The sequence below is a fragment of the Haliotis asinina genome, chromosome 9, assembly GCF_037392515.1.
Source record: "Haliotis asinina isolate JCU_RB_2024 chromosome 9, JCU_Hal_asi_v2, whole genome shotgun sequence".
Taxonomy (NCBI): domain Eukaryota; kingdom Metazoa; phylum Mollusca; class Gastropoda; order Lepetellida; family Haliotidae; genus Haliotis; species Haliotis asinina.
Genome location: NC_090288.1, coordinates 24,785,983 through 24,812,202, shown reverse-complemented (window position 1 = coordinate 24,812,202; position 26,220 = coordinate 24,785,983). Strand labels below are relative to the sequence as shown.

Genomic DNA, 26,220 nt, shown 5'->3' with positions numbered 1-26,220 from the left:
CATACACATTGCTGACAGCTACTAGTATTTTTTTTATATGTACTCTGGAAACGAAACGCATATCTCACTGTTGAGACAAAGTCTGAACCATTTCCATGGAAACGGAGAAACTAAGAAATCACAAAAACCTGTAACTATCAAAAGGCACCACTTTGGCTTCTGACACACATATCTACCAAGTTTTGCAGAAAAATAAAGAACAGATTTTGAGTTCTGCTCCAGAAACGAAGCCCAGTCCTCCATTTTGAGACTAAGTCTGAAACATTTCCACGGAAACCGAGAAAATAATAAATCACAAAAACCTGTACATAGCAAAAGACACCAGTTTGGGTTCTGACACACATATCTACCAAGTTTTGCAGAAAAATATTGAACGGTTTTGAGTTCTGCTCCGGAAACGATGCCCATCCCACCATTAGACTAACACCAAAATGTTCCATGGAAAAACAACAAATATAAATAAATAAATAAATAAATAAATAAATAAATAAATAAATAAATAAATAAATAAATAAATAAATAAATAAATAAATAAATAAATAAAAAAAAAAAAATGCCCAAACTGTGTAAATAGCAAAAGGCACAACTATAGGTTGAGATTATTATATCTATCAAGTTTGGTCTAAAAATATTGAACGGTTTCTGAGTTATGCTCCGGAAACAAAATGATTACGGACGGATAAAAAGAAGGGGATGAAAAGAAGGAATGCATTAATTAGTTGATTAACGTGAGTGTGCGGATAACTGAAGGTAACAGTCACCGTGGCATAGTAACAACGTAGTCTCCTGGTTAGTCACCATAGAATACTGACCACGCGGTCTCCCGGATAATGTAATAGTAACATTGTAATCTGATGTAACAGACTCCACGGGGCAGTAAGACTAATGTATAATGTAATATAACTGTCACTGTGACATACTTACAACGTGGTCTCCCGAATAATTTTATATGACAGTAACTGCGGTATACTTACAACGTGGTCTCCCGGATAATTTTATATGACAGTAACTGTGGTATACTTACAACGTGGTCTCCCGGATAATTTTATATGACAGTAACTGTGTTATTCTTACTACGTGGTCTCCCGGATAATTTTATATGGCAGTAACTGTGGTATACTTACAACGTGATCTGGATAGTTTAATATAACAGTCACTGTGGTATAGTAACAACGTATCTCCTGGAAAATTTAATATAACATTCACCGTGGTGTTCTGACCACGTGATTCCATGGATAATTAAATCTTAATTCTTTCCAACGCAGTGCCCATCCGCATACTAAACTCTTAAAAAACGATACGCATCGTCGCCAGCAATGAAACGATTGTCATTAAAGCAGGTCCAGTGTTTGACTCCCATTGATCATGTTCATCATGGTTGTTGTGTATTTTCCGCAACCATGTCCCAAGACGTGTTTGTAAACCTTTCTCATTCAAAAAGGAAAAGTATGCATGAAACTACGGACATTTGTTGAAATGACGCTGCTCTGACTTACGCAACAACACGTATGGAAACGTCGAGATGGCCCGGTCCATCGTTTAAACATATACCTTATTTAAACATGTACCTTATTTCATATACCCCGTCTTTGGTTTGAGGTTTGTAAAAATAGCAAATGATTGGTTTTGAATTGAACTGTTATCTGTCCACACTCTACCATGGAATTCAATGTTTACTGTTTGTAGTTCATGACGCATGTTAATCTCGGGTGTCTTCATGTGCATTGATATCGTGACGGATTGATGACTTGACTTACAGTCAGGTTTATCACCAAACGTTCAACTTACAAAACTTTAGTAGTAATAATGTGTTCATAGTTAAAACGTAAAATATCAAAATACACGGTGAAGGTTGAGCGAGTCGTCTTAGTACTAAATGAAAAGCACATCGCCAGTAAATATGACGTAGGCCAAGTGTTGGTATACCCCGGTAGCAACACTGCGTCAGTAAGTACCTCTGGACTGTCCTGAATAGTTTATAAGTAAGGCAATGACTTACTGTGGACATCGTAGCTCGACGGGTTGTATCATTGCTGATACAGCAATATGTAGTTTTGTCTCGAGTCCTATCTGCACTCGTGCGACAGTTGTAGCACTACAGAAGGCGACGTACACAAACATATCATCATTAGTAAAACAGAGGGACATTGTTATCTTGTTGCACTCAACAAAAGTCATCAAAGGTTCCGTGTCCATTCCTTAGGTGAAATTACTTTCGATTCTGCCTTTTGATCGCGTGGAATGGAATGCAAGGCAAATATATCGCCATTTCGGAAAAAACAGACCCTTGCTTGACCTCGACATTTTGTCACGCGCAGCATCACTGACGTCATTGTCTGGTCATGTGGTAAACGACATTTAATTAGGCCGTCCAATGTTAATTTGTATTCAACTTGTTAAACATCTGGTGCTAGGGGAGAAGTAAGTACGAATGTCAGTGAAAATTATAGAATGGGTATATTTACCCAGCGCATACCCACCTTACAAAGCGACATTGGTATATTAGTCATAAAGGTATATTCTTTATTATCTAATTTCTTCAATGAAATGATTTTGTTCAGATGGAACAGGATAGTATTTATCTTACACCCCGATAACACATTATAAACATTCAGTCTTTCCTGTGAAAAATAAACGATTTCGTTTACTAGAGAGTTAAATATTACGTTTTTTTCTCTACAGATAGTTGACAATGTCCCGATACACACATTTATTAGTTCCCCTGGATAGTGACAGTTCGTGGTATGTTACAAAGCCACAACGAGGGCATATCTAGGTTAGAAGCTGGTATCTCTATAACATTGCTATGTATTTAGTGATCAGTCATTTATTGCCCTTGTCAGTCATGTGGGGCTCCTCAACACGCCACACACAGATAGGGGCGTGACTCTCCCAATCAACACTCACAAACCGATAACAAGTTGCCTCTCCATACAGGCAAATAAAAGTGAAAACTTGTCAGTGCTCTGAACACCTGTGTGTGTACGTATAAATCAGCCGGGTGGCTCATGTAGCAGCATTAGTCTTCGCGACAAAGCTGTGTGTGTTTAGCACTGGCGGTGACACGGGACAATAGGGGAGGGTATGTAGGAGGTGGTAGGAGACGCTGTTTGTTCCAAATACCTGCAAGATTAACTCCATCACCACACCTTATTCCCACTGAACGTGTGTGCACACTTAAAAGTACACTACGGAGAACAGGTAGTCGATACGAATGCTAAGTACAATTAAGTGGCTTAACTCGGTGACTCACCCGCCCGGGAAACCACAATCATGTTGCCAGCTTGCAATCAGTTTGCTTAAGATAACACACTTGTCTCGGCCCCAAAGGTAATTAATTCCGCCTTAACGAATACAGAATTCCCCACATCTGTCACCTACGAGTTTGTATCTACAAGGGTAATTGTTTTAGATGCGCACAGCAAGTGACGTGCACTGGAAGAATTGTACCACAGTTAGGTGGATGGGAACTGAACAATACTGTTAGGTATCTACTGGACAATCAACATTCTACCATACAGTTAGGTGTCTGCTCAAAAGACGGCATTCCGTACAACAGTTAGGTGTCTGCTGAACAGACGACATTCTACCACACAGTTAGGTATCTGCTGAACACACGGCATTCTGTCCAACAGTTAGGTATCTGCTGAACAGACGACATTCTGTCCAACAGTTAGGTATCTGCTGAACAGACGACATTCCACCACACTGTTAGGTATCTGCTGAACAGACGACATTCTGTCCAACAGTTTGGTGTCTGCTGAACAGACGACATTCCATCACACAATTAGATTTCCCCTATACTTTTGGCGGCGGCAGCTGTGACGTGACGTGTACGGGTGCATGCACCTGGCGGAGGTCCGACTATAGGTCATTGTTGACAGAGGGAAATCCCTACAAAAAGCCACTTGATATCTACATCTGACTTCCTAAACAGATGTCAGATTCTCCAAAAGGAACCCTTTAGATATTGTCTTCGTGATTGTGTTGGCATTTCACTTTTGCCTCTTGCCCTGTAGATGGCGCTAGACAGGCGTGAGCCTGCATAATGAGTGAGCCCACTGAACTGGGACCAAGCCTGTCATGCGTCTGTTCACAAGTCAGTTCCCCACGATACATCTGTGGGACCCACCGATTACACCCCGATATCTAAGAAAATGATCCACTTCTCACCACAGTCGAATATGTGAACAGGTATATCATACAATAATTCCACGTGAAGTTCATTTCTGGTGACATAGGGCTAAAAGCGGCATAGGACAACATACGCACTCCCTGACATTTTCTGCCGATATATATATAGATACGTATATATGATTCTGTATATACATATATGTTGCTTATGTATGGTGATGTCTCCAAATATTTGTCGTATATATCATGCAGTATTTACCTTTCTGTCCATCCATTTTTTGTTGTTTTTGTGTTTGTTTATCTGGCTATGCACGTGGGATATACCATTTCTCGTATTTTCTACGTTCATTGTTTTGTTCATACATCTATAGATGTAAATATAGTTATCCTCCATGTTTCACATATATATCCCCTACAAGCTCAGCCTAATGAGCCAGTCAGAGTGGGCCAAGTAACACACACATTCAGGCCCCGCTATTTACCCGTCCTCTCACACCCCTAACGGTGTGGAAGGTAGCTTGTATTGCCGGTGAGCGTGCCTTTCCCCTCGTGTGTAAGTGAGCGTCGGTTTCCACACCTTGACACACACAGTAAGCGACAATAGCTCTTGACAAAAACTCGAGTCAAGTGCTTGGCCAGCAGTCGCGGCGCTTTTTGCTTAGCATTATAGTATCTCTAAGACGTGCCGTGCTCATGGCGGAATGTGTACTAATAACACGAGTCGTGTTTATATGACGGCGCTAAGTGGCGCGACCGCCTTTGACACGACACAATGTTCAAACAGAGTGCCCCTGAGCACTATAACCATGCTTGTCTTTGAAACGACCTGGATAGCTGAGTCCGCTCCAGGTATCTGTAAAACTATATACTGTGGGTAGGGGGGTTCACATCGCACTCAGTCAGGTGTCGGGCGTGATCAAGTGGCTCATGTATCTGATTCCGTACTGCACTAGAATCTGTGTTGTACTACCACCTTCCATACAGTATCTCCACACTGAAAAACTGAACCCCAACAGGTAATAGTTATAGCAGTGGGAAGGCTGACACCCTTGCATTGATACAACGTGCAGGATTCGGAGACATTAACGAACTGATGAATAATACTCCACTGAGCCGGCATTAGCATTACTCTTGCTTGATGTAGTAACTTATTAAACCGCCTCACAACGTGTACCAGCGCAGGCTCCGTGTTGTTCAATACATGACGCTAATGTAGTTCTTAAAAAACCGTCACAGAACTTGTCCAAGGCACAGCACATGCAGTTGAGCTTAAGAGCTTCACACAACCTGGCCATGGATGTGTTCAGTGCAGATAAACACGCTATACTTCTGTATACATTTCATAAGCTTCCACAAAGACAGCAATACCCTGTAGAGAAGTGTGACTACAGTACGTTTAGTGAAACTGATCATGCACATTGAATGCGGCTCTGAGATTGTTTTACTCCTGCGTATGTTGTTGCATGTGAATGCATGCAGGTGCATGTTTTGGGGTTGTTTCACAATGAGGACACTGGGGTTGCTTAAAGGCGCATTTAGGATTGTTTTACGCCTGAATGCAGTCTTTAGGATACTTTCACACCCGAACATAGCCTCAAATATTGTTACACATCCGGATACAGCATTTAGGACTGTTTCATAACCGACCACGTTTGTGTGGATGTGGCTGTTGGATTGTTTCTATAAGACTGAGAATGGTGCTATCGCCTCGTCATAAGTAAACGACCCCTGGCTTTAACACAGTACTGACAGTGTAACGAATGACCACAATGGGTGAAAAGGTCAACTTGAAATGATCCAAAGCTGTGTCGCCGACTTGTTAACAGAATATTACACTTACATTCTCATTGCCTGCTTTCCAGGTTAGGTTCACAGAATCTACGTCTGCTGGAATGACCATCGATGCAGACAGGCCGGGGTAGTTCAGAAATGGAGTGACTGTACCGTCCGAAATAATGGGGATGTCCTTTGCTAATTCTGTCCCTGAAAATAGATACAAAATTTCTCTGAACATACCCGAACTAGGCGGAGTTAAACCATTGTTACATGCTTTCATCAGGTTAATCTGTGACACAGTGCCATCCATGTGCAAATGGAAATCTGTGGTGATGTTCAGTCCGCGATCAGTAGCAGTAGCCAACACACACGCATCTCGAGACACACAGAGATGACCGAAACATCGTGTATCAGGACCATACGTACTTACAAGCGTCTCACGGGGACGTCCATAACATCACAGTATACAATAAGCATGATCTTGACCTTCGTTATGTGATAATTCCATATACAATGACAATTCATTCTATTCATGCAAAGGTCACGTTCACTTCTAGGCCAACAACACAACCGTTCGAAAAATAATCGTTTGCATCAGAAAGATACATGTTATTCGAATCACAGTGAGTTTTCTTTAATCGAAACTCTATCATCTTCGACCGCGTGTGATACAATGCCCCTTATCAAACTACTGAAACTATGTCGAGTAACACGAAGAGAACATCTATATCAGAGTATCAGAACTATCATCATGGACATTAATAATGCTTGACGATTGGTTCTTTAGAAAATAACACGCAGACGCAGGATTGTGTGCAGATGAAGTGTGGATTCCCGTATGGTGTCATGTTCCTTGCCACATCACAGCGTAATGAATGTTCACCCACCCGAGTCTGGTATACCACAACGTGATGAATGTGCACCCGAGTATGGTACATCACAGCCAGCGTGATGAATGTTCACTAGAGTCTGGTATACCACAACGTGATGAATGTGCACCTGAGTATGGTACATCACAGCGTGATGAATGTTCACTAGAGTCTGGTATACCGCAAACGTGATGAATGTTCACAAGAGTCTGGTATACCGCAAACGTGATGAATGTACACCCAAGTATGGTACATCACAGCGTGATGAATGTTCACTAGAGTCTGGTATACCGCAAACGTGATGAATGTTCACAAGAGTCTGGTATACCACAACGTGATGAATGTGCACCCGAGTATGGTACATCACAGCGTGATGAATGTTCACTAGAGTCTGGTATACCACAACGTGATGAATGTGCACCCACCCGAGTCTGGTATACCACAACGTGATGAATGTGCACCTGAGTATGGTACATCACAGCGTGATGAATGTTCACTAGAGTCTGGTATACCGCAAACGTGATGAATGTTCACAAGAGTCTGGTATACCGCAAACGTGATTAATGTACACCCGAGTCTGATATATACCACAACGTGATGAATGTACACCCACCTGAGCCTGGCACACCACAATGTGATGAATGTACACTCGAGTTTGGCACACCAGAATATGATGAATGCACACCCGGGTCTTACACACCCAAGTTAGTACTCGGGGGGTTGTTCCGTGACGTACTGACTGTGCATCTGATCCTGGCTGCAGTATGATCTCTGCTGAACAGTAACAAGTATGCAACTCGTGACAGCTTTAGTGAATAGTGGATATTGCTAAATGAGACACATGCATGTTACTAGCATGTGTTTTTATTGGTGGCCATGTTACGAAAACACTGTAACACTGTCCAAAGTAATTCTTGTTTGGGGTTGTATTTGACGTTTGTGTTGTTTCAAAGGGTTTTATTTTTTTGTGTGTTGTATTCTTCTGTTTATTTTGGTGTTTTTGTATTTGTAGTTGTTGGTTTTTATCAAGGTTTATTGTTTGCTTGATGTATACACAGGAATGGGAATGCTGGCAATCAGTAGATCGAATCCACACGGAACTTGCTGTAATGGCTATTGGGGCGTTATTTCTGGAAATAACATCACGTAAAACCAGTGGTATCTGTAATACGATGAGCCGTAATATCCAAATTGGTTGAACACATAACCTAAGTAACATCCCTGATCGGCGTGGGCGGATGGACACCCGAGGCCATTCCCCAGCGTCGACTATTTAAACACGTAGTTAATACTTGCGCGGCCTATACAAAACGAGTATACTTGTTCTGTAGAAAACACGACGTATCCAAGAGTTTAAGCGCCATGATGTAATGACGTACAGTGTGATGAGTAATGGCTTGAGAGTGAATTGAGTGAGTATTACCGTTATATCCGGTGTGTCAGATTAACCCACTTAAACCGGCGAGTCAGTTTAACCCAGTTATACCCGGTATGTGAGATTAATCCAGCTATACCCCGGTGTGTCAGATTAACCCAGCTATACCCGGTGTGTCAGATTAACCCAGCTATACCCGGTGTGTCAGATTAACCCAGCTATACCCGGTGTATCAGACTAACCCAGCTATACCCGGTGTGTCAGATTAACCCAGCTATACCCGGTGTCAGATTAACCCAGCTATACCCGGTGTGTCACATTAACCCAGCTATACCCCGATGTATCAGCCAAAGTTATGTCTTACACGTTTACCTCTGTGGAACCAGTAACGCCTGTAACACCATATGGTGCTGACAAACCTAGAGGCGAACAATGATTCGAACCCTTAATCTTAGGTTTCCAGTTTACTTAAGGTGACATGGGTTAATGTACCTTCGATGTTTGTTTATGTAACGGCTCAGGAACATGTACATGTACATTGTTACGTCATGGCGCTTAGGCATGTCTTTTCGTAGCCATCACTAGATTTTGCAGACAACACAAGTTAATAACAAATTTAGAGTTATCTCCCTTCCATCGACTTGAATTCGCAAAACATCGGTAATTTCCGTTCATCATATGTGTGTTAGTGTTATTTGAGATAAAGAAGTACATCCACAAAGTACCGAATGAGTTGCCATTAGCAACACGGTACATTGACAATAACAGAAGAGCGCACTACCAATCAGAAAGCGACATTTATGTGTGAGGTAAGATAAATGATGACATGGCGTAAGCTGTTGCCACTGATGAAATTGTACTGACGTAACCTGGTACACATGACGTAACCTGGTATACACGCACGCACGCACGCACGCACGCACGCACGCGCGCGCGCCACATTCTGGACTTGCAGTTTCTTGACAAGATGAGCTGGGAGACCATAGAGGGAGTGGGTCGCAGTAATCCAGGCGAGATGTGATGTAGGCCTGAACTAATGCTGCTGTTGTTTTCTCATCTAGACATCGGATATGTCCAAAATTCCTGATTTGGCCGTAGGACCGCCTGCAGATTGCTTTGACATGGGTCTCAAGGGTCATGTGGGAATCAAAGATCACTCCAAGATTACGTGCTTCCACGGCCGGGCTGACAACACAATCACCTATGGAGAATTGAGGCAAAGTTGGTGCAATCTGATTGGGAGCCATGATCAACAGCTCAGTCGTTTCCTCATTCAACTTGAAGAAATGATTATTCATCCAGTGATATGTTCAATACACCTCTGAGTTGAACCACAGGCAAACTATAGCGCAAATGTGGTTGCGCAGCATAGAGACTATGACAAGTCTTCATATATGCGAGCGAAGCGAGGTTGGCAACGTACTTATAATGCCCTCCTGTTCTTTCACTCCGTTGAACCGGAAGCTTGAAGGAGGAATGGAGGCGAAAACGGTCTGAATACCACGAGTCGTGCAAAAATGTTGAATAAAAATATTTCACGTGAGTAATTGTTCAACATGGGGTTGGAAATGTGGGTGCACACCCCAGTGAAGGAAAAGGTGTATACCTTTGATGGTGGCGATATTTTATTTTGACAAGAAAAATATTTTTCGAACTGCTCACATGTAAGAAGACTTGTCATTTTCTCCCATTTGCGCAACAGTTTGCCTGTGGTTGGTGCAATCTGATATGGCGCCATGATCAACAGCTCAGTCGTTTCCTCATTCAACTTGAGGAAATGATTATTCATCCAGTTTTTGATATGTTCCATGCACCTCTGAGCTGAACAGAAAGTGTTTTCTGCAGAAAGTTGATCGAAAGGTTTAAAGGACAGGTACAGCTGTGAGTCATCCGCATAGAAGTTGAAGGAGTTGTGAACTCTGGATATGTCACCAAGAGGAGAAGTGTAGACAGTGAACAGTATTGGGTCAAGTACCGATCCCTGCGGAACTCCAAAGCAAAGAACTGTGTTCTTGGAGGTGGAACTATGTATTCTGACCTGCTGATGTCTGTCTGTCTTTTGTAGGAGTGGATCCACTAAAGAACCTGACCTCTGACACCAATTGACTGTTCCAGTATGTCATGATGGTGTCATATGCTCGCTGAGTGCTGTCTCTGCTGTGCATGTCCCGGTGTGCTGACTGCACTTCTTCACAACATCCGCTGCTTGTCATGTGTTGTTTCAGTCTTTTAGCGATAACACGCTCAGACACAAACGAGAGATTGGACACTGGGCCATAAGTATGTCATGGTCGAGATTGGGCTTCTTCAACAGTGGAGATATTACTGCTTCTTTCATAGCAGCAGGAACAGTCGCCTCTGACAATGAAGTATCTACAAGGTGTGCAAAAGCAAGGAATCACTGCAGTTTGAGATTGATTCAGTTACCATGCCGGCATAGGAGCTAACCTGCTAACAAGCTGTCCGATTTCCCCCTTTGCTCGTGGGAGGAAATGATCATAGGTGATGTACTGCTGGCCTCTGGGATGTTCTTGAGGGAGTTAGGTTGTGCAGGGAAGCTATGATTTGTATGATCCTGTCATCAAAGTATTTGAGGAATAGTTTGCAGAGAAATGATGGCATGGCGTAAACTATTGCCATGACGTAACCTAATGTACTTACGGAGATGAGATGGCACAGGACTTTAACAAAGTAAAGCCAGTGATGGAATAAAGGTGATAAGATACTCAAGGGGGTTTCAAGAAGTAAAGACGGTGATGAAATAAGGGTGATGAGATACTTACATGACTTTCAAAAAGTGAAGACAGTGATGAAATAAGGATGATGAGATATTCTCAGGGCTTTTAAAAAGCCAAGACAATGATGCAATAAAGGTGATGAGATAGACACTCACGGGGCTTTAACAATGTAAAGACAGTGAAGACATATGGTGATGTTATAGGCACAGGACTTTCACAAATGAAAGATAATGATACATTTTTCAAGACATGAATCAGTTGTGCATCATCCATATGTGTTAATATACATTTCAGGTTTAAAGAGGCTTGAGTTCACTGTTATATGAATCAAATATCGGTTGAGAAAATCGCTTACACTTTGTCGAAAGGTATGGTCACACACGGACAAATGTCCAACATTTCAGGTTATCAATGAAGATAATGTTTTTCTCACATCTGACATCCAGATAGCTTATTATTTTTCATCCAGTAATATTACCATTAACATCCTTGTATTACATCCGTATTTATCGAAAACGCTTGAATTTTTCCTCGAGGTTTCGAACACAGGATTTGACATATGAATATACACACATATTTGAGACCAGTATACATGTTGCATGGCAGCCACAATCCGGTATCCTACTAAACGTAGCATGAGAAAAGTCATATACAAGCATTCAAGCATTAAAGCTGTCCAGGAGGTGCATACTTTCAGCAGGAACAACTGTTCCTTGTTTTAAACCATCTGTTGCACCTAAAGTGACATCTTCTGTGATAGCTTATGATGAAACGTCATCTGTGAAAGGTAAACACGTACAGTTACCCAGGTTTGAGCATCTACAAAGTCGCCTGAATCACCATTAGTGGCGTCGGTGGTATAACAGCGTTCTTCAAAGTAAGTAAACCGCTCATCTCGTGATATACACCGTAATAATTTCTGCGGCAAGCGATCGTTTCACAATATTTGAAAACTGTTTACAGTAAACTTCCTTTTCTGCAAGGTCTTTATCTTCAGCTTGTTTTGTGTTTCTGTTTGCATCAATTCTTGAAGTCAGATCTTGAGTTCACAAAATCTTAAATATTTACATTACCTGTATATTTTCATAATTACATCATCTGTACTTTCGCCTTTAACATTCCAATTCACTCTTAAACTGATTCCCTAACTACGCTCAAGTAATGATGCATCAAAACCAGGTAGTGAGAATGTTATCATATAGATTTCGGCTATATATGAAGTGCACAAGATGTTGGTAGCAAAAACTGTTGTTTTTAAAGAATTTTAAACACCGTTGCAAAGACATTTATCATCAAGAACGCTATCAATATATAGGTTCATCCAAATCCTTGATGTTCTCTGTAACCAAAAAGACAGACTATTTCACTGAAAAATATCATGAAACTATTAGTTCAAAAGATTACAGAGATGCTTGATAAAACTAGGTAGATGGAACAAGGTACGTGGTTTTACAGTTCAGTCCTACAAATACGTCCCAAACTATGAAAATGCGTTTTGTACTTCCTCTGTGACTGAATTAGAAATGAATTCCACATGACATAAATATGTCCTCTTTACAATCAATATCTTGTTAATACTTACCCGAATACAGCCGTAGATACCCCAATGTTCAAACGTTTCTTTGATTGATGAGAACAAGTGATAAGGATAGACCCTCAAGACTTTGTATCAAAGCGAAATACATGATGGTTTTGTAGTGATAATGTAAATGAAAAAATAGTTTGTTCGCATAATGGCTTAAGACAAAATAGTATGTAGTATGTAGCGACGTAAAGTAGTACGGTATGATGAACTTCATGATGTAAGCTAGTGTGTAGTCATGTGTTCCATAACGGGACCTAGTGTGTAGTCATGTGTTCCATGACGGGAACTAGTGTGTGGTCATGTGTTCCATGTCGGGGCCTAGTGTGTAGTCATGTGTTCCATGACGGGAACTAGTGTGTGGTCATGTGTTCCATGACGGGGCCTAGTGTGTAGTCATGTGTTCCATGTCGGGAACTAGTGTGTGGTCATGTGTTCCATGACGGGGCCTAGTGTGTAGTCATGTGTTCCATGTCGGGGCCTAGTGTGTAGTCATGTGTTCCATAACGGGGCCTAGTGTGTAGTCATGTGTTCCATGTCGGGGCCTAGTGTGTAGTCATGTGTTCCATGTCGGGGCCTAGTGTGTAGTCATGTGTTCCATAACGGGGCCTAGTGTGTAGTCATGTGTTCCATGTCGGGGCCTAGTGTGTGGTCATGTGTTCCATGTCGGGGCCTAGTGTGTAGTCATGTGTTCCATGTCGGGGCCTAGTGTGTAGTCATGTGTTCCATGTCGGGGCCTAGTGTGTAGTCATGTGTTCCATGTCGGGAACTAGTGTGTAGTCATGTGTTCCATGTCGGGGCCTAGTGTGTAGTCATGTGTTCCATGTCGGGGCCTAGTGTGTAGTCATGTGTTCCATGTCGGGGCCTAGCGTGTAGTCATGTGTTCCATGACGGGGCCTAGTGTGTTGTCATGTGTTCCATGACGGGGCCTAGTGTGTAGTCATGTGTTCCATGTCGGGGCCTAGTGTGTAGTCATGTGTTCCATGACGGGGCCTAGTGTGTAGTCATGTGTTCCATGACGGGGCCTAGTGTGTAGTCATGTGTTCCATGTCGGGGCCTAGTGTGTAGTCATGTGTTCCATAACGGGGCCTAGTGTGTAGTCATGTGTTCCATGTCGGGGCCTAGTGTGTAGTCATGTGTTCCATAACGGGGCCTAGTGTGTAATCAGCTGTTCCATGACGGGGCCTAGTGTGTGGGAACCAACTTGAGAACTTAACATGGCATTTAGGAATGAAGATCTTGTGCATTGTCGTCCACAAATCGATGAACCCTGTGGTATAGTGGTTCAGTTCCCTGTTTGTTAACATTGTAAATATACAGGATATACTGTACATAACACAGTACTGGACAGTTTCTAACAGTCTGTGTTTGGCAGAGTAATAGTAATAGTAATAAGTGACATATATCTGTGTGCAAACATGTATACCTGACACATATGGTGTAAGTGCATTTCACTGAAGACGACGTCTACTGAAATCTGAACTAACTCACTGAAGTCATGTGTAAGATCAGAGAGCAAAACATAAATGTGTGTACCCCTTACATTGCCAGTTGGTTCTCATTACGTTCTAGCAATGTCAGTGTTAACTAGTATTGTTGGTACACTAATACATACATGTTCCTATTGTTCGCCATGTTCACTAGCTATCGCGGCCATATATTTATAACACTGAATCTAGTACGCTGACATACAGACTTACTAGTATTGACGGTTACACTTGCCCACAGAAGTAGCTATCAATACCTAGATGTGTTGCTGAAAGTTGGTCTTGATTAACAAGCACGTGGCCTTTACCAAGAGGGCGTGCTGTGGCAGCGTTCCTTGTGTCTGTAAGTAGCCTACCTCAACCGGCCCTCAACAGCCTGCTAGCCATTACTACGTTACAGTATATACACTTTGGACTTTTCCCTGAGAAAACAATACTTTTTACATTATTGCAAGCAAACATGTTTCCAATTTGGCAGACATCAACAGTGGTGGAGCAAATCACTTGACATTCTTAAATCTAGCATTTGTGTTGGTTCGCCTGATGGTCCTCATTGCTGCGCGTGTATAGAGTAGGGGCACGCCGGCCCTGAATAACACCATGTACCACTGCTACTTCAATAACCATGTCGGTGGCTGCACTCGCTCACTCCGCCATTCAAACTGACACATACTTCTAGCCAACGAAAGAAGGATTCAGCAATAAAACATATTGGTCTCCGTCGTAAATATATCCGCACACCTACAAATCCAGCCAGTCGCGCGGCGCACAATCGTGATATCAATGAATTCCCTGCGCAGATAGCCCAGATCGGTCCCTCCATCACACTCTCTAGTGGGGCACCTACACACACTGGGTCCTCAGATCGGTCCCTCCATCACACTCTCTAGTGGGGTACCTACACACACTGGGTCCTCACAACACCTTTAACAACCTCCTTACATTACTACTAATTCATTTTGTATATATATGAAAATAATTTTCATTTTTAAAGTAAAGACACAGACACACACATAGAGACACACACACACACAGACACACACACACACACACACACACACACACATGATTTCGAGTGTGTGATAACGTTCCCGATTACAAAAGAACGCATTTTCTCAGATACTGAACATTCAAACAAATTCAGACGGAGCACTGAACAGATATACTAGTACGTATTGTTGTGGCTGAGCATTTCTTTTGTTGGTTTACTTGCATTTATTATTTTCTATAACGCTAGGTAAATCTATATCCTAATGTGGTGACTAAAACGGGAAACTTATTTTAAAATAAGGTTTTAGCTCTTTTGCATGTTTTCTTTAACTATGATAAAATGAAGGTAGATACTTTAACACAGCTGACGCCGGGACAGCAACAGATATAATCCATCTGATATACGGTTCCACTATGAACCCAGAACTAGAAAGGGGGTGAGTGACTTATGGTCCAGTTTTAATACAAAACTAGATAATTTACAACAAACCTTCAAAACCCAAAGCGATCTTTTCGGTGGTCCATATTTCAAGTGTCACTCGTGTTATTATTTGGTGTTATATATTTGAAATGCAACACAAATATCTGAAATAGGTAGCATGTTGAAAAGATTATCATTCCGTCTAATATTCTATAACAAATATACACTCAAATACACAAGCATACATTATGGAGATCGAGACGGATACACACATGTTAGGTATTGTGTTGGTATGATCCGTTGATTCTGCCACTGACCCATAAGGTTTTCTCTTCACATCCATTTATCATTAGACACGTAATATCTAAACAACACTGTCCTTTCAGGAACATTGACAAGCTGAAAATAATTACGGCTTACACTGTCCCCTTCAACCTAACAAAATATCCACGTACCAAAATATTGTCATGAGTTTTAAACGTGCACTCCAATAAAACAACCGTCTATCAGCAGTTCGTGAGAAAAAAAGTAAAATGCATTTAATTATTTTTAAAAATTATCATTTCTGACCTTTTAAAACTGCATAAATTTCTACTTTGACTTTATATCGCAGTTAAATGACGACCGCGATGTGAGAATATATGCCTAGTTGTGTAGGCGTTCCCACAATCCCTCTGCTTGAATACACTTTCCTAATCAGGGGTCACAACTTTGTCACTGTGCATATTTTTATGTCATTTTTGATTTTACCATGCAAATAAAATGAACATAACTCTTGAATGCATGTAGAAATTCATCGGCGATTTAAGTGATTAATATTCAGATTTATATTCACAGGTTTTGTTATTAATACTCTTAGTTGACTTACATTGGAAAAACTAAACCCTTCTCGTGACCCCTCCAAATCTGATGAAATAGTCAGAAATGTGGCACAGTCAATTAAACCTATGTTCAAAGTGTGCGTGTTATAAGTATCTAGCACAGTAAAACATATGTTGAGGAGAGGCCAGTATCGACACTAGTCTTCCACTGAACCTAGCCCGCACGGGAACAAGCAGTCAGCCGGATAGGTGAACGGGGCTCCGAGAGTATACATGTTACAACCACCGTGGGGCATTTGCTGACGAAGAACCAGAATGAATCAGTTGACGCACAGACAGAAGACATGTCAAACACGCTGTTCATCTCCTCATCCACTCAGTGTTCCCCCAGCCAGGGCTATGAGTCACAACCGAACATCTTCATCACGTGTATAGTCACAACAAAAGGACGGTTTGTTTCAAAACAAAAATATGGAAAGTAAATAACAAACTGGCCCATAATCTAGTATCTACAAAGAAATATCACAGCACAACCAACGCACTACTTGCATTTCAAACTGACGGAAATCCTCAAGCACGAACATACTCATGTTTCCCCACATTTCTTGAAAACATTTGTAATATCTTATTCGTTTAAACGTCATGTAGCAGTTTATACACGCGGGAAATCCATTCAGTTTGTTGAAACGTGACTTTATCGTCCACTACATTACTGGTTCATCCTGATGTACAGTATTAAGTCAAGCTTTCAAAATGGACATGGAAATAACCAATTGAACGTGTAGATGATCTATCGAAATATCTTTCAACATAAAGGTAACGCACAGGTAATACGAGTTTTGCGTTCCGTGACAGTGGTGAACGCCTTTTCTTCGTTTCCCGCACTAAATATACAGTTTGACCAAGGGCTATTTGGTGCGTGTATTTGTAGGAACAATCGTTATTTAATATTGCATCATTCAAGCAGTTTCGCTCTATTTCATACTCTATTACTGGGACTGTGTCAGTAACAAACCACTATGTTTAGCTGGCCTCTTGTCATCAAAACACATATTCAGGAAATACGGGACTATGAGTGTTAAGTCGAAACATTTTAAAACGAATCACACTAGCTTTCTCTCATCAGCGATCCGACAAGAAGACACACTTCACTCCGCAGTGACGAGTATCTGGCAAATGTATTTTTCACATAGCAGCAGCTCGGTATAGAAGTGCTCTTGTCCATAGAAGAACATAATGTAGAATCGCTTTCATATATAAATGCTATACACATGATATTCGTTTCAGCCATGTGAATGTGATCGCGGTAGTGCTGATCACTGCAGACGAAACACAGGACTGACCCGGACTTCCACCGTTGTTTGGCATCAACTACGTGTAAGATAAATAGAAAACTCAACGATAAAATATAACTGTCTCCATCGCACAGTATCTGAACACAACTTGAAATAATGGAAAGGGAAAAAATCCCAAAATCTACTAAACATGATTTGCGTGTCGGGGAAAAAACATGTTAAAACCGGGTTTACCAACTGTATGAAAATTGAAAGTTGAATGTGGCGTTGTTCTGTGTGGAGGAGGAAACAAACTGTGTTAAGATTGTTTCTAGAGGGCACTCGCCGGCATGCTGGGCCCTGGAAATAAGTTCGTCTGAAGATATTACATTCTGCCTCTATGCCGAGATGACTACTTGTCGACGGGAGGCCATCATATTCAAACTGGAATTTCCATGTTTTGTGACTGCCATAAAACTGGTGTACGTCTAACGGGGTTGCATGCAGACCTTACACCCAAGTCTGGTGGACGGCCGATCTTGGGGTGTCAGACGTTACATACACGCGCTCCTCTCGGAGTTAGTACTATCACCTGCTGCATCAATGTAAAAACTTGTTAACGTGCTCAACACGCTTCCTTTGCACACACAACCCCACATATACCAATCCGTCAACAAACATCGTCTTATACCTGGCGTCGAGGTACTGGCGTACCACCTATCACTGCCACACAATCCATACGTTATGTGAGAAAAGTTTCAATCAGTTTTTACGATCATCAGATTTCCAAGTTTCTGTTGAATTCTGTGTGGCTCCTATCTTTTCCTTTGGACAAGTCCATGTCGTAATACGCCGTTACTGTACCACATTGGCTGGCAATTACCGGGAAATATACCTACCGAAAGCAGCGCGCGCGGGGAAACACCATGCAAAGGTCAGTGACAATAATTTCTAGGGAGGCGCGAAATCATTAAATAGACACTACAGTACAGTGTATCGCTGCGGAAATGTACACTGCAAAATGGTTTTACATAGATGTGAACTTTGAGTGAGAGTTGTGAGAGCGACGACCGTGATGAGATCTAAATGTCCATGTAGCCTACTACCTTAACCCGGTCTAACGTACAGGTCACTGGATAGTTTGCAACGTTTTATTCAAAAGGCCTGATTAATACTCATGTACAAAAATATTTTAAAAAATTTCGTCAACCTGGAAGTCCCTGAAATAACTCACCAATAAGTTCTCTGATCTGAGCTTTATCTATCCATAACGACAGGCGACTGTGTCCGCGTGACCGTCCGACGACGCTGTCGAGGCACATGGAGAGAAGAAGGATGACGACCACCAGTAGCCCACCGACCCTCCCCAGCATGGCGGGCCCCAGGCCGATAACGCCCATCAGCCGGACAGGCAGGGGTTGTGGCGGGGGTGGGGTGACACCCGGGAATCAGTAGCCAGGGGGGGAGGGGCACACCTCTGTTCTCTGTGTCGGTACACTACTCACGGATGGGCACACATCCCACGTTAATGTACACTGATACTGTGGCAAGGGCCGATGTCTCATCCTCGTATCAAGCAGTGAATGGTTCCCTCTGATGTAAGTGCGTTGTGTGTCGCCACATTAACGGTAGCCCCCATGTACAACTTGGACTGTGCTGGGTGATATCACTGGACACAAAATAATACACACACACCAAATAAACACTCCACTCCTTTCAATGGTATAGGTAACTAAGAGGCGCACAACTTCCGCACTTCCGTAAGAATGGTAGCCGTTCAATCTCGCCGTACCTCCTGTACTGTTGACACCAAGTCTACTGATCCTCACCCGCGGCTAACCGGGTGCAATTGACCATTACGCAACCTCAGGACTGGGTCTACTTGTTTCATTGACCACAGGTCAAATAGCCCGGCACAGCTGGGGGGTTGAGGTAACCTCCTGTCCCTCCCATCGTCCAGCCCTACCCGGCTAACTAACTCAAGACCAGGGTGCCCAGGGGGTGGTGTTGACGCCGTTCCCCTCAGTGGAATATGTGGCCACAGTTATACATTTACTCCTTGAATACATAATGTGTTGAGCTTTGAACAAACGTTCTCAGCCACATGATTAAAGTTTCCAAGTTTCCATTAAGTTGACTCGGTGGCGTTTCCTCCAGTACCAGTGAATGTCCAGTCACGGTGCAAGTGTGGAGCGAGGGTATTGCGGCCTTGTAGAGAGGCACGTGTAGCCAGACAGAGGCAAGTGGCGGGCGGGTGAACGAGCGAGCGGGCGGGCGGTCGGGCGGTCTCCCAGCACTGAGGTAGAGCGATCGTGTGTTTCTCTCCACCAACACACTACTGCTGCCAGGCATAGAGATTGGTCCACACAGACAAATCTCCGTGCTTTTATTGTCCAACTCCTATTGACTGTTGTGGCCATGGGGTCATGGGCTCTGGTTGTGTTTGGGAAAGCGTAATTAGTGAAGGGGTGATGTTGACTCGAGCTATGGATAAATATTGTTCTTGCCCCGTCTCATTAAGTGAGTGTCGACTCTGCATTTAACATAGGGGCGGTTTCCCAGAGAGAACGAGAAACGATTTCAAACAAATCCGCTAAAACCAAACCTGTTTTTGGACGGACTCTGAAGACATCTTTATGTAAAACGCTTGTAATATGTAGTTACTTACAGGTTCTTGTACTCACTCTTACACAGATTACACACAGTACAACACAAACCATATGGCCAGAAACAATGATGCTGTGAGAAGCTCCTGGCGACATCAGAAAGAGTTGGCTCGAGAAGATGAGTAGGCTCGCAAAGGTTCACCATTCACTGATGGATGTTGGGATACTGATATGATAAGAAGAGAGCCTATGTAGACAGGTGGGTTTTGGAATAGTGATTGGATAAGAAGAGAGCCTATAGACAGGTGGGTTTTGGGATAGTGATTGGATAAGAAGAAAACCTATAGACAGGTGGTCTTGGGGATAGTGATTGGATAAGAAGAGTACCTATAGTGGGTGAGTTTAGTTTTACGCCGCACTCAGCAATTTCCATATATCTATATGGCGGCGGTCTGTAAATAATCGAGTCTGAACCAGACAATCCAATGAATAATCGAGTCTGTAAATAATCTGTAAATAGTCTGGACCAGACAATCCAGTGATCAACAACATGAGCATTGATCTGCGCAACTGGGAACCCATGACAAGGGTCAACCAAGTCAGTGAGCCTGACCACCCGATCCCGTTAGTCGCCTCTTACGACAAGCACAGTCTTTTTTATGGCAAGTATAGAACCTACAGACAGGTGGGTTTGGGGATAGTGATAGGATAACAAGAGAACCTATAGACGGGTGGGTTTTGGGGTAGTGATAGGATAAGAAATAGGATACAAATAAATGGAAATATGTTTAGAAAATGCGGAAATCCAAAGTCGGGTGTTGGGATATGTTGAAACCATAGACGGGTGGGCGTTGGGACAATGAGGGAACCCCGATACATAAAGACGGATGAGACGCTGGAGTTATGGCGTTATACAGATGGCTGGATGTTGGGGTAATTGTGATAGACAAATGGGTGGATTTGGGGGTAACGATGTTATACGGATGGGTGGATGTTGGGGTAATGGTGTTATGCAGATGGGTGGATGTTGGGGTAATGGTGTTATACGGATGGGTGGATGTTGAGGTAGTGGTGTTATGCAGATGGGTGGATGTTGGGGTAATGGTGTTATGTAGATGGGTATATGTTGGGGTAATGGTGTTATGTAGATGGGTGGATGTTAGGTTAATTGTGGTAGACATATGGGTGGATTTTGGGGTAATGGTGTTATAAGGATGGGTGGATTTGGGGGTAATGGTGTTATACGGATGGGTGGATGCAGGACATTTCACAAGCGGATGGATGGATGCGTACATGCTGAAGGCGTCTTAGCTCAAAATACCGCAGTTGTGCATCCCTGCCTCCTACACGAACTGCTCATTTTCAAGTCAGGTGTTTATTTCGGTTGCATGTTGTGAAACGTAAATCTGGACAACAGGGAAGACGTCCACAGTTGCCATCAAGGGACGCTCTTTGCATCATCCGGGGTATCTGTCAAAGCGGAGATAACTTCATATGCTTGTTAACATATTAACGCCATATATTCACAGTTTCCTTACGTTTTTGTAAACCATTTATCAGTGTTGTCTAAATACGCAGCCAAAGTGTATCAAAATAATAAACTTTATCACAAGCGTGCGAGTTTCACCATGTCGCCCTGACTGGCAGCTGACATGGATTTCAGTGTCACTATCTGTACTCGATCAGCCATTACATTTCTCAGTCTGCATAATCGACGTTTGACAGGATAGGGGTCAAAACAGTTAACCTCTGTCTTCGTAAATAAAGCGACGTGTATGATAATGCTGTAAACAGCTTTTCGCGTGCCTGCAAATCGGGAATTATTAAAGATAAGTATGAAGTTCCTGGACGTAGGACAAATAAACAGTGTATGATATATACATGGACTATATTTTGACAAAACAACGATAAGAAACAAGAGGTTTATTTCAGTTGGAAATTCAATTAACGACAACAATTTTTGTTTCTAAAACACTGTTTAGTTATCTATAGATTTTGATTACAGTAGGATTTGACTGGTTACGTTTTGGGCTATTAGCGTATACTTATGAGTCTGTTACCGTCCGTATAACACAGTTAAGAGTTTATAAATATCCATGTTACATATTCAGGACTATCACCATCTGAGTGATATATCCAGGGGTCTATCACCATCTGAGTGATATATTCAGGGTTCAATCACCATCTGAGTGATATATTCAGGGGTCTATCACCACCTTTATTATATATGTAGGATTCTATAACCATTCGTATTATATGTTTAGGGGGCAATCGCTATAGGTATTATATATTGTATATATTTGGGAGTTTATCGCCATCGTTTTGATATATTTAGGAATATGTCACAGGGATGGGGACAGAGAACTTAGACAGAGGCCATTTTCAGGATTTTTAGCCATGTTCTGAATACAGAATGCGTCTCTGCTCTTGTATCAATAGTACACTTCCAAATTTTAATCGGCCATTCTTTATTCTAATGTGCAAAATGGTCCATGGCTCCTACCTTTCCTAATCCCTGATGTCACTATTGATGTAACGCATTCACGAGGCTATCACTATCCGTGTTATACATAATTAGGACTCGTATTATCTATACAGGAGCCTATCACAATACGTATTCTATATTTAGGAGTCTGTCACATCCGTTTTCAACATTAATGAGTCCATCACCATACGTGTTATATGTTTAGAAGTCTGTCACCATACGTGGTATATATATAGAAGTCTATCACCATACGTGTTATATATTTAGAAGTCTATCACCATACGTGTTATATATTTACAAGTCTATCACCATACGTGGTATATATTTAGAAGTCTATCACCATACGTGTTATATATTTAGAAGTCTATCACCATACGTGTTATATATTTAGAAGTCTATCACCATACGTGGTATATATTTACAAGTCTATCACCAAACGTGTTATATATTTAGAAGTCTATCACCATACGTGTTATATATTTAGATGTCTATCACCATACGTGGTATATATTTAGAAGTCTATCACCATACGTGGTATATATTTATATATTTAGAAGTCTATCACCATACGTGTTACATATTTACAAGTCTATCACGATACGTGTTATATATTTAGAAGTCTATCACCATACGTGTTATATATTTACAAGTCTACCACCAAACGTGTTATATATTTAGAAGTCTATCACCATACGTGTTACATATTTACAAGTCTACCACCAAACGTGTTAAATATTTACAAGTCTATCACCATACGTGTTATATATTTACAAGTCTATCACCATACGTGGTATATATTTAGACGTCTATCACCATACGTGTTATATATTTAGAAGTCTATCACCATACGTGGTATATATTTAGAAGTCTATCACCATACGTGTTATATGTTTAGAAGTCTATCACCATACGTGTTATATATTTAGAAGTCTATCACCATACGTGGTATATATTTAGAAGTCTATCACCATACGTGGTATATATTTAGAAGTCTATCACCATACGTGTTATATATTTAGAAGTCTATCACCATACGTGTTATATGTTTAGAAGTCTATCACCATACGTGTTATATATTTAGAAGTCTATCACCATACGTGTTATATATTTAGAAGTCTATCACCATACGTGTTATATATTTAGAAGTCTATCACCATACGTGTTATATATTTAGAAGTCTATCACCATACGTGTTATATATTTACAAGTCTATCACCATACGTGGTATATATTTACTAGTCTATCACCATACGTGGTATATATTTAGACGTCTATCACCATACGTGTTATATATTTAGAAGTCTATCACCATACGTGTTATATATTTACAAGTCTATCACCATACGTGGTATATATTTACAAGTCTATCACCATACGTGGTATATATTTACAAGTCTATCACCATACGTGGTATATATTTACAAGTCTATCACCATACGTGGTATATATTTACAAGTCTATCACCATACGTGGTATATATTTAGAAGTCATTCACTGTACAGTAGGTGGTGACTAGACATGAAGCAGATCTATGCATTCACTGCACAGTAGGTGGTGGCTAGAGATGAATGTCCAGATCTATACATGCGCTGTACAATATGTGGTGGTTAGACATGATGCAGATCCATCCATTTTCTGAACAGTAGATGGTGGCTAGACATGATGCAGGTCCATAATAGACTGTACAGTACATGGTTGCCAGACATGATGCAGATATATACATACACTGTACAGTAGGTGGTAACTAGACATAATGCAGATCTATTCATTCACTGTACAATAGGTGGTGACTAGACGTGATGCAGATCCATACAATTTCTGAATAGTAGGTGGTGGTTAGACATGATGCAGATCCATGCATTTTATGAACAGTAGGTGGTGACTAGACATGATGCAGATCCATACATTTTCTGAACTGTAGGTGGTGGCTAGACATGATGCAGATCCATACATTTTCTGAACTGTAGGTGGTGGCTAGACATGATGCAGATCCATACATTTTCTTAACTGTAGGTGGTGGCTAGACATGATGCAGATCCATACATTTTCTGAACAATAGGTGGTGGCTAGATATGATGCAGATTCATACGTATAATGCAGATCCAGACATTAGATCCATACAAGTAGATGGTGGATATATACATGATTTACACGCTGTAAAGGTTAGTACTACACAATCAAGTAAGCGTGAAAAACGTTGACATTACAGTACATAATGGAGAGGTGTTTCCATTTTTGCTTAGAAAATATAATTAACTTCTGCAGTAATCCTTATTCCTTATTATTTGTCCACATTATTGGTACTTCGCAAATTTAAAACGTGCAAACATTCTAAACTACTGGGCCTAGATTTTCGAACCTCTCTCAGCGCTAAGGTAGTCATAAGTGCCATACATTAAAATTAATTTACGACTATCTTAGCGCTAAGAGATTTGAATATGGCCAAGCTGTGGTATTCTAAAGTAAAGGAATGATATTCACAGACTGAAACACACCATGGATCATAGGTTTTCTATAGACTGACACGTACGCTGTAGAGTACGTTGCCTGAATGTGTAATAAACACAAATACGCTGTAGAGTACGCTGCCTGAACGTGTAATAGATACACATACACTGTACATCACGTCTGAATGTGTAATAAATACACATGCACTGTAGTGAACGTTGTCTGAACGTATAGTAAATACACATACATTGTAGTGGATATTGTCTGAACGTATAGTAAATACATATACATTGTAGTGGATATTGTCTGAACGTATAGTAAATACACATACATTGTAGTGGATATTGTCTGAACGTATAGTAAATACACAAACATTGTAGTGGATATTGTCTGAACGTATAGTAAATACACATACATTGTAGTGGATATTGTCTGAACGTATAGTAAATACATATACATTGTAGTGGATATTGTCTGAACGTATAGTAAATACACATGCACTGTAGTGAACGTTGTCTGAACGTATAGTAAATACACATACATTGTAGTGGATATTGTCTGAACGTATAGTAAATACACATACATTGTAGTGGATATTGTCTGAACGTGAGATCAATACATATATGAATCCGAATGAGGCATGTTCACATACAGTCTAGAAACCTGCAAATACATTAAATATATAGTAATACATTTTGATACACACGCTGTACAACACTTTGTGTGCATGAATTCAGGAAACCATTTATTGTATCAAGTGGAAGCTCAAAATTCTAGGATGCGCACGTAAACTCACAACCGAAGACGATGTCGGACATTGCTACTGAGGGAAGGGTGTTCCACCGCCTGTGTCAACAGTCTGGAGGCTTCATGTCCCACCAGGGGAGGGTATAGTTTTCCACCGTTTGTCTCAACAGCCGTCTGCGACAAGCTGTGGGACACACTACCCTCCCCTAGCTGTTGGGACATTAAACCACCAGACTGTTGACATAGGTGGTGGAACACACTACCCTATCCAATGCTACGTTCCACCACCTGACTCAGATGTCTTTTGCTGAGGACCCCTTTCGAAGATCTTATATATCAATCAAAAGCAAGAAGGTCTTCAACGACCTAATCCTACTGGACGGGTTACATACCCCACCCAAACCTACTGGACGGGTTACCCACCCCACCAAGACCTACTGGACGGGTTACCCACCCCACCAAGACCT

The 26,220-nt window shown here is 41.5% G+C and overlaps 1 protein-coding gene across 2 annotated transcripts in view; it reads right to left on the bottom strand.

The window, feature by feature from the left end:
• LOC137296211 (wnt inhibitory factor 1-like) overlaps positions 1-20,346 on the bottom strand; it is a 61,066-nt gene extending 40,720 nt beyond the window's left edge. The window contains exons 1-2 of one of the 2 annotated variants that reach the window (XM_067827946.1): positions 18,702-20,346; positions 5,975-6,117 (exon numbers count right to left, since the gene is read on the bottom strand). In XM_067827946.1, the coding sequence (XP_067684047.1) occupies positions 5,975-6,117; positions 18,702-18,867 (309 nt within the window). In that variant the 5' untranslated portion in view covers positions 18,868-20,346. The remainder of the gene's footprint in view (positions 1-5,974; positions 6,118-18,701) is intronic. The other variant, XM_067827945.1, reaches the window with a different exon arrangement.
• Positions 20,347-26,220: the final 5,874 nt, after the last annotated feature.